This window comes from Heloderma suspectum, chromosome 1, assembly GCF_057233095.1.
Source record: "Heloderma suspectum isolate Gila_16-S chromosome 1, 16-S_ref, whole genome shotgun sequence".
Classification (NCBI taxonomy): Eukaryota; Metazoa; Chordata; class Lepidosauria; order Squamata; family Helodermatidae; genus Heloderma; species Heloderma suspectum.
In genome coordinates this window covers 409,544,465-409,563,375 of record NC_139458.1, presented here as the reverse complement: position 1 = coordinate 409,563,375, position 18,911 = coordinate 409,544,465, and the positions used below count along the sequence as shown (strand labels likewise).

Sequence of the window (18,911 nt, the reverse complement as noted above, 5' to 3'; positions counted from 1 at the left end):
TTTCATCTGAAGCAGGGAACTCTGGCGTAATGTCAGCTAACAAGCCAGCTTAATTTAGTATTTAATAATGTTAATAACCATAATAAAAAGTTATTTTCCAGCCATAGCAGCTTCATAAAAAAGGAAGTGTGCTGTGGAAAAGAATATCCAATGTATTTTCCAGGGTCAATTTATTTATTTATTTCTATAGTTCAAAATGACTGTAGAGTTTATTTATTTATTTATTGCATTTATATCCCGCCTTTTTTTCCTCTTACAAGGAACCCAAGGCGGCTTACGTTATCCTCCTCCTCTACATTTTATCCTCACAACAACAACCCTGTGAGGTAGGTTGGGCTGAGAGTCTGTGACTGGCCCAAAATCACCCAGTGAGCTTCCATGGCTGAGTGGGGACTAGAGCCTGGATCTCCCGGCTCCCAGTCCAAGAACAATTTTATGGCTTTTTCATTAGCTTTGTTCTCACTTTAGACTGTGGTAATATAGCGAGGTCTGCAACTATATGATTTCAGCCTTTGAAAAGTTACCTATGTCCTTTATCATGTTCCACAGACTCATTATTTATAACGGAGTTGGCAGAATGCTAATATAACCATTGGATCTTCTTATATATGACATGCTTCAATTAATACTAGAGGGTTTAGAGAACAGATGGGTATTTATTTGGAATTATCTTTATTATTGCGCCTTTTCACTGTTTTTGAGACTGTGGATGCTATACACAGTTTATACATTTGGTGTAATGTACATATTTTTATGTGAAGGTATTATTGTAATATTCAGTAACTACAATCCTTGTAGTAATATTTCCATGGAGGAGGCCAAAACACACCAAAACTGAAACACACCAAGCATACTACAGTGCAAGGTAACATTCTTTCACTTCAAGCATCATTTTGAGTCTTCAACTCCCCTCCTTTTTTGGCTTCTTGAAAATCAAGAGGACCAAAGTCCTATTAATTTGCATTTTAATTATGGCTGTTCACATTATTCTACTGACAGCACCAAAACAGTATCTGCATTCTCTTCTTCTGATTCCCATAGTACATACTACTGTGGTGGTGGAAACCTACTGGAGTTGACCAGTCAGTCCCTCAATACAGGTGTAACAGATACTTTGCTGTACATGTTTAGTACCTGAACAGGTCCTATCTGATTAGGTGGCTGCCGTCTTCTTGTCTGCTTAACTAACTGGCAACAGATTTCATTCTGAAGCTCTGGATGTGTGAGACAGACTTGTAAAGCACTTTGGGCCAAAGACACATGATAGTCAATGGCAGGGGAGTCCACCGCAGCATTTATAAACAACTGGCAAGTCTGTAATAATAATAATAATAATAATAATAATAATAATAATAATTCGGCTTTGCATTTCAAGTTTCAATAAATCCTATTTTGGAGAAGCAGCTTATCAATGTATTACAAACATATTAAGAAACCACTACAGTTCTAAGAACAACACTTGTAAGAACAAAATCTCATTAACTTTGGAAAATGGATGACTGCTACACAGATATGGAACACTGACAGGAGGCAGTCATTTCTCTGCCTCTTGTTTATTCTGCTGGATAGCAGCTCATGCCACATCTCCTTTGTCCACATGAGAGGTTATTCCACCCAGCTGCATCAGAGGGAGAGGTAAGGCATCAAAGCCTCCTCCACTGGCTCAGCTGGGATCACCTGCCATTTAGCTCTTGTCCTCCCTGAATTACTGGAAAATAGCAAGCTACCTTATACCAGGTCAGACTATTTGTTCATCTATACCAGTATTGTCTATTCCGACTGGCAGTTGCCTTCTAGGGCCGGTTTGAGATCTTTCACATTACCTGCTACCCAATCTTTTTAACTGGAGGTGCCTGAGATAAATCTGGGATCTTCTGCGTGCAAAGCATGTGCTCTGCCACTGAGCTATGCTGCCTCCCATAAAGGTTCCCTCTATAAACCTCGTACAGTTCCATTGTATAACCTACAGTGCAATCTTATACATGACTACTCAGAAGCAAGTCTTGTTTTCAATGGAGATGTTTCCCAGGACCGAAGCCTTCATTATGTACATAACATATATAACTACCTGGACCCTAAGATCATCTTCAGTGGTCCACCAAGACTCTCTTCACACCTGGCATTTTATTCCACTACAAACCGTTCCTTTTGATTCCTGACCCTTTCTGGGATTTGGACTGCAAAAAAGGCAAATGCTCTTTTGGGCTGCATTAATGGAAGCATAGCTTCCAAATCCCGGGAAGTACTAGTTCCCCTCTACTCAGCACGGGTTAGGCCTCATCTGAAGTACTGTGTCCAGTTCTGGGCACCACATTTTAAGAAGGATGCAGACAAACTGGAGAGGGTTCAGAGGAGGGCAACAAAGATGACCAGGGGACTGGAAACAAAGCCCTGTGAAGAGAGACTGAAAGAACTGGGCATGTTTAGCCTTGAGAAGAGAAGACCGAGTGGAGGTATGATAGCGCTCTTCAAGTACTTGAAAGGTTGTCACAGAGAGGAAGGCCAGGATCTCTTCTCAATCATCCCAGAGTGCAGGACACGGAAGAATGGGCTCAAGTTACAGGAAGCCAGATTCCGGCTGAACATCAGGAAAAACTTCCTCACTGTTAGAGCAATACGGCAATGGAACCAATTACCTAGGGAGGTAGTGGGCTCTCCCACACTGGAGGCATTCAAGACAACTGTCAGGGATGTTCTGATTTGGATTCCTGCACTGAGCCGGGGGTTGGACTCGATGGCCTTGTAGGCCCCTTCCAACCCTACTATTCTGTGATTCTGTAATGCATCCCTCCGCATTATATCTTTTCATGGCTGGGCCGAACTGAACAGAACAGTCAGGACAGAAGGGGACTGCTGGCTCCATATCCCCTCCCCTCCCCTGTTCACTGGTTCCTGTAACATGATTGATGGCTCCACCCCATCCCTCCACTCCTCTACAGCAGGACGGAAGTCAGAAGTGATCTGGATAGCAGGCTACGGAGCTGATCCTCTCCTTCCTCTGAGGGAGAGAGAGTCTTCTCGATGGTTTATCCTGAGGTTGCTGGCGCTGCTAGTCCTTTTCTGCTAAATATGTCAGTGTGTAATCAAATTAAATGCAGTATATTGCTTGCAATACTGAGTTTGAAGGGTATACCAATTTCCAGGTTCCCAACTACAGAAGTAAGAAATCCACAAATGGACTTGTATACAGTCAGTGCACCAAGCCCTCCCTAGCAGCACACCCGCCAGGTGACCACTTCACAGGGGACACCTTCTTCATTAGACCCAGCTTGCTCCCCCCACCATGCTATTGTTGTTCTTCCTCCTTATTCTGGCTTCCCAATGACCCTGGAAGGTGGGCTAGGAGAAGAGATAGGGGCTGGCTAGGTGGGGGGGAGTACTATGGAAAACCACCTTAGCATTACTGCCTTATCTAAAACAACTACACACCCCAAAAAGAAACTATAAAAAATGACAATTCCAAGCTTTGCATGATGAATTTATTCAGGGGAGGAGAAAAGGTACTTTTAATACCCAATGAAATCCTAACTGTCAAACCTTTCTCCTGCATGGCTGAGAAGGGAGACTCCGTCATCCACCCTGGGAGGAAAAAAGCCCATCAAACTGGTGAGCAAAAGGGAGAAGAAGTAGTCAGTGAAGTCAATGGGAGGGGGAAGTTCCAAGTAAATGCATTGAAGGGGATGCACTCCTATGCATGCCTATTCAGAAACAAGCCACGCAGATTTCAATGGCACTTACTCCCAGGAAAGGAAAGCCTTACAGCCAATGAGTTTACTCAGAAGTAAGCATGCTCTGTTCAAGGGATCTCGGAGCCCATAGTGGAATGGGAAAGAGACAGAAATGGTCACTGGAAGCCCAGTCAGTGACCTGCCCCCCACTTCCCACCAATTTGTTGTCATGACAATGTTATTCAACACCGCCCAGTAACACCCCCTGGCGCTCGCCCACACAAAGCGGGACAAAGCGCTAAAGGGGAAATAAACAACAGGGAGGAAATGGCAATTTCAGTCGCAAGCACAGAAAATGCTGGGTTTTCCGTTCTCAGATAACACAGAAAGAGGGAGTGGAAGTTGTGAGATAGCCACAGGAGAGCAGTAGTGTCATCTAAAGCTCCCGTGAAAACCAGTGATTAAAGAAGAATGATCCTGCTAAAAAACTCAGGTGTGAAGAAAGCCCAAGACTCCCCACCAAAGGAAGTGAGGTGGGTGACTACTATAAAGAGGGTCTTTTCTGCTATGGCACCCCGGTTGTGGAAGGAGCTTCCCAGATACGCTCGCCTGGCACCTAAGTTTTGCTCTTTTCAGCACCAGGTAAAGACCTTATCTTCCTAGGCATTTTAGCATTTCCATTTCTGTTGTTTTAAATCTGTTACTGTATTTTAAATCTTTGCACTGCTGCTAAGTTTCATTTTGGTTCTTATTTTTATTTTATACCGTAGTTTTACATGTTTATATTCTATTTGATCATGTTCTCTTTTAGGATTTTAATTGTTGGGAACTGCCCAGAAAGCTTCGGCTATTGGGCAGAATAGTACTGTAATAAATAAATAAACATAATAAAAGAGTTGGTACCCATGACCTTGCTTATTTTCTTCCTCTCTCCTCTCTCTTAGTCATTATTTTAAATTGTAAACTGCTTTCAATGTAATAAGTAAATAACTGCTAACAGTTAGGACTTCCTGCATAGCTACGGAGCACTCTCCACTGGAAAGTCAGCAAAACCTGCCTGTACATATTTAAGAATTTAGGCAAGACCACCACACTTGGGCTGACTTTTTAAAGTCAAGGTTGAAATTCACTGTGCAATTTTATGCATGTTTACTCAGAAGTAAGCCCCACTGTATTCAGTCAACAGTGTGTTTAGGGTTACAACTTCAAGGAGATTTGGTTTTATCAACTATTATGACTTTGGGTGAGTTTGCTCGTCACGCTGAACCACCCTGAGAATAAGCCATGGTGGCCATTACTCCTGTTAGATGATCGCCCACTCAGTGGCTTGCCATGGCTTGTTTCTCCCTCAGTCCCACTCAGTCCTCCCAGCCACTGCTGGCACATATCCCTGGGGCCTTTGCGACAGAAATCCTTGTTCCCTACATCAGCACCCTTGCTGCAACTGGTCCGCTGGGGTTGCCAGTTCATGAGGGAACCCCCCGCCCTTTCCCACATCAGATCACCAAAGGGATTTAAGTTTTTGAGCCTTTATGAACACATTCGCAAACTTTAAAAAAAAAAAAGTATTTTAGGGGTCTTGTGCAAGTGCAGAGGACCACAAGACCACCTGTTCGCTATTGAGCCGAGCATAGCCATATCCCCTGCTCTTGTCAATGTCCTCATCAATTTCATTCTCCACTTCAGTGCTTCCTGAGGGAAATGTCCCCCCACCCCCTCCTGTGTCAGATTGCCAAAAGGAAATAGTTTTCTGAGCCCTTAAGAATGCAGGAACATATCTGCAATTTTTAAAAATAATAATTCCAGGATCTTGCACAACTGCAAGTGCAAAAGACCACCTGTCCACTATTTAGCCAAGCGTACTGATATTCCCCTCTTATCAATGTCCTTGTCAATTTCATCCCCCCACTTCAGTGTTTACCTTGCTAGTGAACACCTTTATTTTAAAAGGCTGCTTCATGTTCTACTGACGTAATAACACCCGCTCCTAAAGCTCCTTCTCTCCTGCAGCCACCAGCTGCTTTCAACTCCACCGCCTTCCCCCCCCACACACACACACTTCTTGCTTGTCACTTCCTTCCTCTGGTTAGCTGTCAGATATACATGAGGTTACAGAGCAGTGAGACGGATTGCTGAACATACACAAATTTCAAGACAGAACAGGGACTGAATGGGTAAAGATATGCAAATATCAAGGTAGAGCGGGAACTGACTGGGTAAAGATGCATAAATTTCAAGGCAGGCAAGTGAGGTGGATCAGTAAACATATGCAAATTTCAGGGGAGCCAAGGGAGGCAGATTGCTAAATATACACAAATTTAATTGCAGAACAGTAAAACTGAAGGCAAAATTACACAAAATTCCTAGCAGCGGACATTCAAATTGTGAATGCATTTAGGACACTCTCCGGTGTCCTTTCTTCAAGATTTCTATGAATTTTTTTTTAATCCATCCTGAGGCAGAGGGCACTGAGAAGGGATGAGAAGGAATGGTAGCCACACTAGGAAGATCATGAAGAGTGGCAGGGTTTTTTGCCACTCTTGTTGGGCGGCTCTCTAGCCATTCCCAACCATCATAAAATTGCCCTGCCAGGTTCAGATGTCACAGCAAGCCACCCTGAGGACAAGCCACCCTAAACGATCCTACTACGAGCCATAGGTTCTTAGGGTTGTTTGTGAAAAACAACCTGCAATGGAACAACTGCTCCAAGTTTGGACATCATGCTAGGCCATCCTGCAACCATCCACGATAACAACCCACTGTGGCTTAGCATGATGTGCAAACCAGGCCTTTGTCTTTTTGTTTCAATAAGGTACTTTATATTTTCTTTTGGATGTGTTATGCCTTTAAGATTTCAAGATACGTTAGGATATAAATTCCAATAAATTAGAACTAGCTAGCTTGTAATGTCAGCTCCAAAAGTAAATACACACATTCGCTGGAGAAGAATTGTGGAAAATGATGAGTTGGTAGCTTATACTTTTATCTATTTCATAAACTATCAAACTTAAGGAAATTGTAGTTTCTCAAACTGTTGTTCTTTACTAGCAAACAAAAACCCAACCTGAAGACCTTGCTTTTTTGAGATTTATTCCCACTACTGAACAACTATGCATTGGCCTAGTTCACAATACATATTTGTTCAATAGTTTGCACATTCATTGAAAAGATTAGCAGAAGTGAGTGTGCATGTTGGTGCCTGCTCCTGCTGAAATAAACAACCGTTGAGGCTGTTTATTCTGATGTCTGAACTCAGAACTCTGGATTGCTGGGAGACAGACAACCCAGAGTTGGAACCCACTGGGGTGGCCTTTGTTACTTAAGAACATAAGAAGAGCCATGCTGGATCAGACCAAAAGTCCATCTAGTCCAGCATTCTGTTCACACAGTGGCCAACCAGATGCCCATGGGAAACCCACAAGCAGGATATGAGTGCAGAAGCACCCTCCCACCCATGTTCCCCAGCAACTGGTGTACATAGGCATACTGCCTCTGATATTGGAGGTAGCATATAGCCAACAGGACTAGTAGCCATCAATAGCCTTCTCCTCCATGAATTTGTGAACTGGGTCATTATGTAATTAAGGCTGCAGTCCTATATCCACATAAATATTCTCAATTTAACCTAATGGTACGTACTTTTGAGTAAATATACATGGGATTACACTGTAATTCTACACCATCTCAAACAAAACACATTAAAGGGGAAAATCGTTCCCAAAGAAGTCATTATCATTAATTAACAAAGAAAAATTACAACATGTTTTACCTTAAATAATTTTATAGCTTCCGTTTGCAGAGCCTCAGATGGGAGGGTCGTAAGAGGAGATGTAATCCCATCTTTGCTGTGGCAAAGAGTAGGATGCCTCCAGATTTGAGAAGCTGGAAGAAAAAGAGAGTGTCACTTATCTGAAGTAATGACAGTATGACCAAAATCTGGGGTGGCTACTGAAGCTAGCCAAAATTTCTGGGACCCTGTAGAGTAGTACCTTGAAATGGACACAAAGGGCATAGAATCATAGAATCATAGAATAGTAGGGTTGGAAGGGGCCTACAAGGCCATTGAGTCCAACCCCCTGCTCAATGCAGGAATCCAAGTCAGAGCATCCCTGACAAATGGCTGTCTAGCCTCGTCTTGAAGGCCTCCAGTGCGGGAGAGCCCACCACCTCCCTAGGTAATTGGTTCCATTGTCATATTGATCTAACAGTCAGGAAGTTTTTCCTGATGTTCAGCCGGAATCTGGCTTCCTGTAGATTGAGCCCATTCTTCCGTGTCCTGCACTCTGGCATGATCAAGAAGAGATCCTGGCCTTCTTCTCTGTGACAACCTTTCAAGTACTTGAAGAGTGCTATCATATCTCCCCTCAGTCTTCTCTTCTCAAGGCTAAACATGCCCAGTTCTTTCAGTCTCTCTTCATAGGGCTTTGTTTCCAGTCCACTGATCATCTTTGTTGCCCTCCTCTGAACCCTCTCCAGTTTGTCTGCATCCTTCTTAAAGTGTGGTGCCCAGAACTGGACACAGTACTCCAGATGAGGCCTAACCAGTGCTGAGTAGAGGGGAACTAGTACTTCCCGGGATTTGGAAGCGATGCTTCTATTAATGCAGCCCAAAAGAGCATTTGCCTTTTTTGCAGCCACATCACATTGTTGGCTCATATTCAGCTTGTGATTGACAACAATTCCAAGATCCTTCTCGCTTGTAGTGTTGTTGAGCCACGTATCCCCCATCTTGTAACTGTGCATTTGGTTTCTTTTTCCTAGGTGCAGAACTTGGCATTTATCTCTATTAAATGTCATTCTGTTGTTTTCTGCCCAGCGCTCCAGTCTATCCAGATCCCTTTGAATTTTGTTTCTGTCTTCCAAAGTATTAGCTATCCCGCCCAATTTTGTGTCATCTGCAAATTTGATCAGCATTCCCTGAACCTCCTCTTCCAAGTCATTAATAAAAATGTTGAAGAGCACTGGGCCCAGGACTGAGCCCTGTGGTACCCCACTCGTTACCTCTCCCCAGTTTGAGAAGGTCCCATTGATAAGCACTCTTTGAGTCCGATTCTGTAGCCAACTGTGGATCCACCGGATCGTTGTTTCATCTAGCCCACTTTGAGCTAGTTTGCTCATCAGGATATCATGGGGCACTTTGTCGAAAGCTTTACTGAAGTCGAGGTATATGATGTCTACAGCATTCCCACAGTCTACAAGGGAGGTTACTTGATCCAAAAATGAGACCAGATTTGTCTGGCAGGACTTGTTTTTGACAAATCCATGTTGACTTCGAGTAATCACGGCATTGTTGTCAAGGTGCTTCCAGATGGATTCCTTTATCATCTGCTCCAGAATTTCCCCAGGGATTGATGTCAGACTGACTGGTCTGTAGTTCCCAGGTTCCTCCTTTTTACCCTTTTTGAAGATAGGGACAACGTTAGCCCTCCTCCAGTCATCTGGCACTTCCCCCGTCCTCCATGATTTTTCAAAGAGAATAGACAGCGGTTCTGAGAGTTCTTCTGCCAGTTCCTTTATTACTCTAGGATGCAGTTCATCTGGCCCTGGAGATTTGAACTCATTCAAAGTAATTAGGTGTTCCTTGAACATATGCCTATCGATCTCAAGCTGCAATCCTGCCCCTTCAGCCTGTACTTTGCCTTTGCCAGGGGGGTCATAGACCCTCTTTTGGGAGAAGACTCTTTTGGGAGCAGTAGGAAGCCAATACTTCCTATAATGGAGCACTGAAGTAATGTGTCCCAATGCCCAATTCCAGCCTTCCCCAACCTGGTGTACTCCAGATATTTTGGACTACAACTCCCATCATTCCTAATAGTTGATCATGCTGAATGGCTGATGTAGACCACAACATTTGGAGGGCACCAGGTTGAAGAAAGCTGCCCTGTTCCATCAGAAGGTAAAACACAGCTTTTTAGAATTCTATCAGTCATCTTATTTATGTAACATTCTATTGTAATGACACTGAGGGGGAAAAATCCCTTCTAAACTTGTAAACAGGTGAATACAAAAGGAGATAATAACATTTTGATTAACTAAACACTGATATATATATATATGTATGTATGTATGTATGTATCTTGGAAAAGGATATATTTCACAGAAGGTAAGCTATCAGTATGTATTTTTACACAAATATTTGCACAAAGAATCCAGCAAAATTGCAAATATGCCATTGCTAAATCCAAAAAGACTGATTTCACATTTTCTACTGTACTCTTTCCTCGTGGCATTGTAATGTGTGTAACAGTTAAAGCATGTGTAACCATTTTAAAAGTACCATTCTAGGAAAGCAGCAATAATGCCTCCTAAATGCTATTTTATTTCTTGGGAATGGCAAAAACCCAAATAAAGTATATGCTGATTACTTGGAATGTTAAATAGTAGGAGGATTCAATGTGTACTGTTTCAAAGTTTCAAGGGCAGAACTATCGCTGTCTTTTTGAGAAATGTTAATATGCTCCTGCTGCACTCCCTTCTAGTAAAATCACGATTCTACTGACAGTGTCAAGAGTTTAAAGCTTTGATGAGTTAATTGGGGCACAGATTTTCTATCATGTCTAACTATGACAGGTAAGTTGAAATGAATTTTTAAATAAAGCCAAATCGGGATATGTGCAAACTAAAACAAAGATTTTGACAAAGTCAAAATTAGCCCAATTAGCCCAATGTTCCTGATCTCACTCTAAACAAAGAAGAGCTGCTTTGTATATACAGAGGTCTGAAGTGCATATTTCTACAGAGCTGTCCATAGAGATATGATACTGTGTACAAATATGAACAATTTAAGACTGTCAGATTGGATTTATGGTCTAAATTAACCATATCTGCCAGATTACTAAGTAGTAGCATCATATGTTGTGTAAGTAGTTCATAAACAGTGGCAGAACATTGCAGACAATTGAAAAATTAGTCTGTTGTTAGAAATGGTTTGGCTGTAGCACACCATCATTATCATAATTACCACAGCTGAGAAAAGTGCTGTCACAATCATGCTGCCACCAAATATTGGTTATATCCATGCATGGTGGTTTACACCAATGTTTCCCCATGCAATAGCCAAGAATTCAATAGTGACTCTCAATAAGCAAGAGGAGTCTGTATTTGTGATTTTTTTGAAAAAAAAAAATGCCTAGAATAGCAGCTAATTAGGCTGTTTGTATAGAATTGAAAACTTGCCAGGTTTAGGGCAACTATATGTTCAGATAAATAGGAATTAGTATTTTGCAATAAAATATATTAGCTTACTGGGTTCCCCTTCAATGTTTAACAATTTGCAGACAAGTTGTTCAAACTCTGTCCCAACGTTTATATTCGTGCTTCCAGCAGCAACTGTCAGGTGATAAAGCCAAGTGTCCTAGGAAATAAAACATTTATAACTTTGTTTTAACTTTTATTAATTAACAGGAACAGTTGGACTTTCAGGCTGCAATCCTATACACACTTACCTAGGGAAAAAACCCCCATCAAACATAATAGGATTTACACCTGAGAAGACATCTATAGCATTGCACTGTCAATCACCTGCTTTGCAAACAATTTGTTTGTTTGTTGGACATCTGCTAACCCAAGCAAATTGCTAGAGACGAGGAAAATACAAAATGGAGTGACAGAAAACATACCAACCTTTTTTGAACAATTACCGTCAGTTAAACAAGCCACAGCGGCTTGCTTAAGCCACAGCGCATGTTGGGCACCATTTGCCTAATCACCTGCCTGGGTGCAGTTTGTTGTGTTGTCCAAACCTGGGTGGTGTGGCTTGATGGAGGGGGAAACAACCCTCAGATAACCCAACAAAAGCCCATGGGTTATTTGCCGGTTGTTTCCCCCTCCAACAAGCAATGCCACTCAGATTTGGACAACATAACTAGCTGCATAGGGGCAGGTGATTAGGGAAATGGTGCCCAGCATGCTCAGTGACTTAAACAAGCCACCATGACTTGTTTAACCCACAGTGATTGTGTGAACTGGCCCACTGTGAACAGTAGCCGAATTGTCATGTAACCTGTGGTGTGTGTAAACGCAGCATAAAAAAGAAGGAAACATGTATTTGATAGAGGAGCATTGGCCTAAGCAGCCATTTAAAGGCAAATGTGCTGCAGAAAAGAGAAACTAAAAATTTCACATTGCAGACAGAGCCTCAGACTCATTGTTCAGTAATGAACATCATTACCCAAATTCCTGTCATATGCATTTATAAAGAACATGCTTTCGAACTGTGGTGCTGGAGAAGACTCTTACGAGTGCCCTGGACTGCAAGGAGGTCAAATCAGTCCATCCTAAAGGAAATCAACCCTGAGTGCTCATTGGAAGGACAGATACTGAAGCTGAAGCTCCAATATTTTGGCCACCTAATGCGAAGAGAAAACTCCCTGGAAAAAACCCTGATGCTGGGAAAGACTGAAGGCAAAAGGAGAAGGGGACGGCAGAGGATGAGATGGCTAGATAGCATCACGGATGCAATGAATATGAACTTGAGCACGCTCCGGGAGAGAGCGCAGGACAGGAAGGCCTGGCGTGCTATGGTCCATGGGGTCACGAAGAGTCGGACACGACTGAACGACTGAACAACAACAACAACATACCTGTCATCCCAGAGGTTAGCCAACAACCCAATCAAATTATGAAAAAAGTTTAAACTTACTTGAAGATTATTTTAACAAGATTATACGCTCTCACATGATCGTGTTTGGATGTAACACTAAACCAATAATGAGCCTAGCCTCCCACTGGGCTGATGTGCTCCCCACTCCTTCCCTCCTCCAGTGTGGCTGCAAGGAGATCAGAAGCCTCTGCTTCCATTTTAGATTAACTGCAATTTAGCATGTCATCCAAACCCTAAATTGTGGTTTAACAGAACTGTGGTTAGTTGAAACAAGCCATCTTCATAAACTATGGTTTGAAGCTGTTTTGTTTCAACTAGCCATATTTAAGATTAGCTACACCTTGGCTGGGTTCAGACAACATGCTTCACTGTGGTTAATCCAAAATGGACATAAACATTCCTAAACTCCAGAATAAACAAAAATAAAATAACTCCTTCTTGCAGCCATACCAGAGGAGGAAGTGGGGAGCACCTGAGTTCAAGTCTTACTGTTGCTCATTCCCATAACGGTAAACTGTAGTTTAGTGTTTTGTCTGAACTAATGCAATGCTGCTTAGTTTCCCTTCAATATGTATTTTTCTCAGTTTACTGCAAATAACTGACCCTAACTGTGTTGTAAAACATTGGGGAGATTATACATTTGCTACCTTCTCATGCTTGGATCCTATAAGAAGATAGGTGGGGCCTTGTTCTTTAGGATGGATGACAATGGTATAATGTGTTGATAATAGGCTACGGCCACTGGCCTCATAATCTTCATCTGAGTCACAGGACCGATCAACTTCTTCTACTTTAGCCTCCCAAAGCTTTATCTGGCCCAAAGGAAACTAGAAGTAAAGACAATAGCTGAAGTCAAGGAGGAAACATACATATTAGTTGGCATCAAGAAAAAACGACCAAAAAAATAGCATGGTTTTAATTTTTACATCGCAAGCTGTATGATTATGACTTCAAGTCAAATCAGTGATACGGACTTTCAAATACATGTGTTCATGATATTGTTTTTACTAATGGAACAAGCTCAAATATAGTTGCTTTCTTTGATAATGTGGATGAGAACAATACATATATGTCTGTGTTTCCCAAGTCTATAATCCTCAAATGATTTGTGAACCATGTCTGCTGAATGAAGTGCAATACTAAGAACTGTAGCCTAGACTGCTGTAAGGAATAGAAAGTAAGGGCGTAACTAGACAGTACAGGAGATGCATGGCCACCACCGAAATAGCAGCCACAACTGGTAAAATAAAACACATGATGTGATGTCATCATGCCCTACTTTCCTTCCTCTGTTAGTTTTAGCCAACTCAGTGGAATGTGGACAGTTAAACTTAAGAGCGCAATGATGCAAGTTCACATACTTTGTTTTACCAGATGTTATCAGCGAGTGAGGAGACAGAGGTGATGTGTGGCTGCTCCTCAAAACAACAGTCCATACCTTCTATAATCTAATTCCACCCTTAGTGTTCCCATAATAAGAAAAGAGCAAATAATTTTTAAAAGGGGAAGGCATTTTATAGTGTGCAAGTTATTGCCTCCATTATTTCAATACAAAGCTCAAGAAGCTGGGTTGAATTTATAATGATACATCCAGATTAGCACTCCTGTTGCCACTGTCATGGTAACAATTTTTCACATTTCCTACCCGTAAATTCTTTTTCCAGCCAGAATTCCAGATTCAAATTTTGATTTTTCCATAAAAAATGGTGAATTTATGAAATTACCCCTGTATAACTACTCACACCAAAATAAATTAGAGTCAAAGTGCTGAAAAGCAGGGGAGATAGTACTGTAAAGTAGCCAGGTGAAGCAAATTCTAACAGACACCACTCAGGTAAAAATAGTGAATGATCACAGAAGAGCAATGGTGCATATTCAGCACTTTTAAAAAAGATAGTGAGAAAAACTCAGTCTTGAATGAGGAGAGATGGAAGGATGGCTGGGCAAGTGGCCATTACAAGATGTCTGTCTCAATCAGCTATGGTCTCTAAGGTACAACAAGGAAAGTCCCAAATACAGCATCCAAGAGCAACAGATCATGGAATGAGATATGGACTGTGCCAACTCCTTGCATGGTTTCTGCAATAAGTTGAGTGTTAGTTCAATTCTAATTCCGCCACAGGTCAAAAAGACATACCTTATCTTCTTGGCTGCGGAAATAATACAAAGTTTTCCCAACCAATATACACCACACTCTCTTGGAATATCCATGTTTCACCTGCAAGTGAATAAATTAAAGGGTGCTTAGTTTGTACATAGTAGGAACCAGGGAACTCCTTTATTGTACTGTATTTTAAATACACAAGTGACTGTTTTTAGGAACAGAAATGTTAGAAGACACTGAAGTCAGGGAATTAAGTTGATATATAGGTTCAATATTATTATGCTTCAATATCAACAAAGCTACGATCTTCAAGCCACGTGTGCTGGATTTCTGTGAGTTCAAATAACAACAACAACAACTGAAATCAATGAGAACAAACAGGTAGATGATTGAGCAGCCAAGCTATCTTTATAGCTGAAACTTAACACATGTCCAAGTGTTCAGCTGGACAGCTTCCAAACTCCTCCTCACAGCTGAACCACAAGAGGAGGGAGAACCACATGTGCCTGTGGTGAGGATAGGCTTTATCAGCCCTGTATGTCAGATGGATCAAACCAGATATAAAATTACAAAAATGTGCATTGTAGTAAAGGTGTTTTACATTATCAAATAGGTAGAAATTAAACATGCCAAGTTTAATTAATTATTACTGAGAATATTAACTTAGTTATTGATACTTTATATTTACAGCATGAGATACAGCCCTCTTTTGATATTTAACTGGCAGAGAAGACTGTACTTGAGAAAGAATAGTTTTACAAAACCAAATAGCTTTTGAGATAATATAATGTATTTCAGTTGGCTGCAAACTTGAGTGCTCTAGCATGATTCAGCATAACATGGGAAGGTCTCAGGGGGGTTGGGAAAGAAAAAAAGTGACCCTTTCCCCTTTTCCCCTCCTGAAATTCCTCCTCCGCTTCAAAGTTTGAACCACACTACACGCCTCCTGTGCCAGGCTGGTTGGAACCTGAAAGAAGGAACGTTTCCCTTAAGACAGTAATGGAGAACTCCAACACTCATTAGCCCCAGCCAGTATGGCTAATGGTACCAGATGATGGGGGTTGTAGTCCAACATCTGGAAGGCCAGAAGTTCCCCACCTCTCTCTTAGGGGCTGGGATACACTGCAATAATTTGTTGCAGGTCTCTAGCTGTAGCTTTATAATTTGAAAGTTCATAAATATCATGACAAAATAATTACTGATAGGCCTATCCAGCATAAGTTTGCTGAATTCCCTTTGAAAGACATTTTAGCTAACAACCAACACTACATCTTCTGATAATAATTGCCAGTCATTTTCACTGAAACACCTAAAATTCTATTTTGAGAGAAAATAGTCTTTATTTGCTTTTTTTATACATTTCACCATATCCACCCCTACCCTCAACATCTTTAGCCCTTTCTTATACAGAAACTGATCCAATTCCCTGATAATTTTAGCTGCCATCTTCTACACATTCTCCAGCTCTAGGATATCTTTTCTGAGATGGAGCAAGGAGAACTGTGTATGTTAATCCACATTTTAGTGCATCATAGATTTCTATAGTAGCATGATATGTTTACCTCGCTGGTCTACGACCATAATAAAATTGATTGATTGATTGATTGATATATTTACATTTTTATAGTGGCATGGGCATTATATGTCAATCATTTGTTAGTAATGTCTACTCTTAATCTCTCTCCTTTAAACTGAATATTCCTTCCCTCTGCTTCCTGTTTTTAACCAGTTCCCAATCCACAGGAGGGCCTCTCCACTTATCCTATGAGGGTTAGCCTTTCTTGGTAGACACTGGGGAGGAAACACATCAGAGGCTTTTTGAAACATCAGATATATTATGGCTATTGAATCACGCCTGTCTTCATGTTAGTTGAAACCTTCAGAGACTTCTAAAAGGTAGGTGAGTTCCTCAATACGGCTTTTTCTTATATATGCTTAAAATTCTAATCTCCAGTAATGGGTTTTACCAATTTACCTGGGACACAAAGTCTTTAAAGTCCAAGGTCCTTCTTAGATTTTTTCCAAAGACTGCCATTATATTAGCTATCTTCTAGTATTTGCTAAGAAGGACAACCTTACTGATATTGGTGCCAATGGGGTATCTCCAGAGCACATAGCAGTTTCCAAGGAGGGCTTTTCCTCACGACTGCAGCAAGGGAGGAAAGGATTAAATCCTCCCTCCATACCTACTATGATCCTGATAATTATCAGTTCCCCAGCTAATGCACTTTAGAAAAGCCCTTTAAATACAGAGTTAAATACAGAGTTAAATACAGGTTAAATACAGAGACACATTAAATGCCATGTCTAGTTTGGCCCAATAATTCTCAGGAAAAGCTTGGGAATATTCCAAGCTTTTCCAAAATATAACAGAAAAATCTAACCTTTGCGATCATGCTCTTCAGCCTCCACAACCAGTACCCTTTGTTCCTATGCAAGCTCACTCTTGCTAACAGGTTGTCCATAGAACTTGTAGTTTCCTGTGCCTTCCAAGCCAATGAACCTGGGCCAGGAGGCTTAGTAAACAACAAATCCCAAACACCCTGGCAGGAAATCCTTTGCTGTCTACGGCAATCCCTCCACCAGCAAGAGTAAATTTGAAGAATGCTTCTGGCTGGCAGTTGGCAAACCCATTATGAGCCAGGATCAAATGTACCAGAAAGCTCATATTTTCAAACCCTCCATTTTTGAAAATCTATGGACTATTAATGAACTTGAAACTAGATATTAATTCTAAAATCCACCACCATCTCTAACGTTATCCCCTAAGACAGAATGGCTAATTTGCAAAAAACAAACACAGGAGATATAAAAACAAAGTTAAAAAGTGTGCTGGAGAGTAAGGATTTCTACCTTAGTAAGCAAGCCTTTCATGGCTGGTTTGACATCTGGTTGAATGAAAAGTGGACTTGCAGCTTGCACTTTAAGAACATTCTGCAGTACTTTGATCCATTCTTCTAAGATGTTTGGGGAATCTGCAGTCAAGTAATAAGTTCGTTTTTCAGTAGTCAGCTGCAAGATAGAAGAAATAAGAGTGAATTGTAGTGATACATACCCTTCTCCTAGCCACATACTACTCATACCTATAGTTAGGCATGTAATAAATATAGTCTGAAGTTAAGCTGGTTCTGCTTGGAGTGAATGAGAAAGCTATTAAGTATTTCAACTGAACAAGTAACTTTGGCTATTGGGTGGTATAGAATTGTAATAAATAAATACATGTAATAATAAATAAATAATTTACAAATACAAATCATCAGTAGGTATTTCAAAATTCTCAAGGTAAATTCTTTAAGTGCCATTTAATTTCTATTAGAAATGTGTTAAAGCCCTCTTGGAAATGTATATCAGAAGTAATTTGAAACTACTGATCATTTGCCTGAAAAGAAGCCTCCTAATTCACTTTTGGAGACATTCAGAACCAGATTCAGAAGGTTTTGCATTGCTTCCTTGACCCAGTTCGCATGTCACAACCAATTCCTGGGCTGTTTAACACAGGGATTGATGGAGCGTGCATAGGAGCAAGTGAGCGGGTTGCCTCCCACCTGCTTGCTACTTCTGCTTTCAATTAAGTTTTCATGACATTTGAACCCAGAAACTCTGGGGTTGTTTATTGGTTAAACAACCCTGAGTTAACCCAATAACAAACCATGGGTTGTTAATTCAAAATGGAAGTAGGCAAGAACCAGCATGCTCGCTCGCTCCCATGTGCTCACAAACAAATCAAGGTTAACAAATCATGGGTTGTTTAATTGTGTGAACTAGGTCTTTTCCTTTCCAGTTCAGTGGAACAAGGGCAGGGGCAGGTTTGGGAAAAGGCCAGTCTAGGACCATCCACTGCTCCACTTCTTGCAATAATCTCATAGATGGCCTTATAGAGGAATGGTTTTGAGGAAAAGACTTTGAAGCTTTGCTTCCTCTCCACTGCATCGCTCATCAGATTTGATGAGCATTGAACTAGTAACCAAAGTAATGAGCAGACATCAATCTGAATTAATCAACATAACAGTCTAAATCAACATGACCACATAAAACAAAATGCATGTGTTCAATTGAAATGTCACTGAGTAAGATGAATAAAAATTAATTATCCATGACAAGTGCTCCTTTTGAAATGAAAAGAGGGCGTCCCCACCCTCCCTTGCGTGGACAGAGAAGGCCACCTTCATTCAAATACTGTTAGTTAAGGACGCACCTGAACTGTTTGTTTTCCATCACCTCTTACAATACGGCTGCATGCACTTAGTTCAATTTGGCCTTGGGGTTTTCGTATTACATCACTCTGTAGGGAAAAATGAGAGAAAGGATTATTCACATACAGTAGTGAAAGTCATTAGGAGTGTTACACATTTAGGATCTGATTATCTAAGAGCTGACACCCACCTTTAATTTTTTAATCGCCCCATAGATCCAATATTATAAGAGGTGTTGAAGCTGATGAAACACCTTGAATGACTCAGCATTTAGATATAGCTATTTCAGTATGTTTGACTGATTACATATATATTAAATGTTTAAGTCATTTAAACATTTAAAT

General features: G+C 41.0%; 1 protein-coding gene across 1 annotated transcript in view; it reads right to left on the bottom strand.

Annotated features, from left to right (window-relative positions):
- Positions 1 to 18,911, bottom strand: part of PLEKHH2 (pleckstrin homology, MyTH4 and FERM domain containing H2) — a 103,816-nt gene that overhangs the window by 19,563 nt on the left and 65,342 nt on the right. Inside the window, exons 14-20 of the mRNA XM_084828944.1 lie at positions 18,570 to 18,656; positions 17,228 to 17,386; positions 14,408 to 14,488; positions 12,918 to 13,097; positions 10,914 to 11,022; positions 7,438 to 7,550; positions 1,135 to 1,314 (exon numbers count right to left, since the gene is read on the bottom strand). Of these exons, the coding sequence (XP_084685070.1) occupies positions 1,135 to 1,314; positions 7,438 to 7,550; positions 10,914 to 11,022; positions 12,918 to 13,097; positions 14,408 to 14,488; positions 17,228 to 17,386; positions 18,570 to 18,656 (909 nt within the window). The remainder of the gene's footprint in view (positions 1 to 1,134; positions 1,315 to 7,437; positions 7,551 to 10,913; positions 11,023 to 12,917; positions 13,098 to 14,407; positions 14,489 to 17,227; positions 17,387 to 18,569; positions 18,657 to 18,911) is intronic.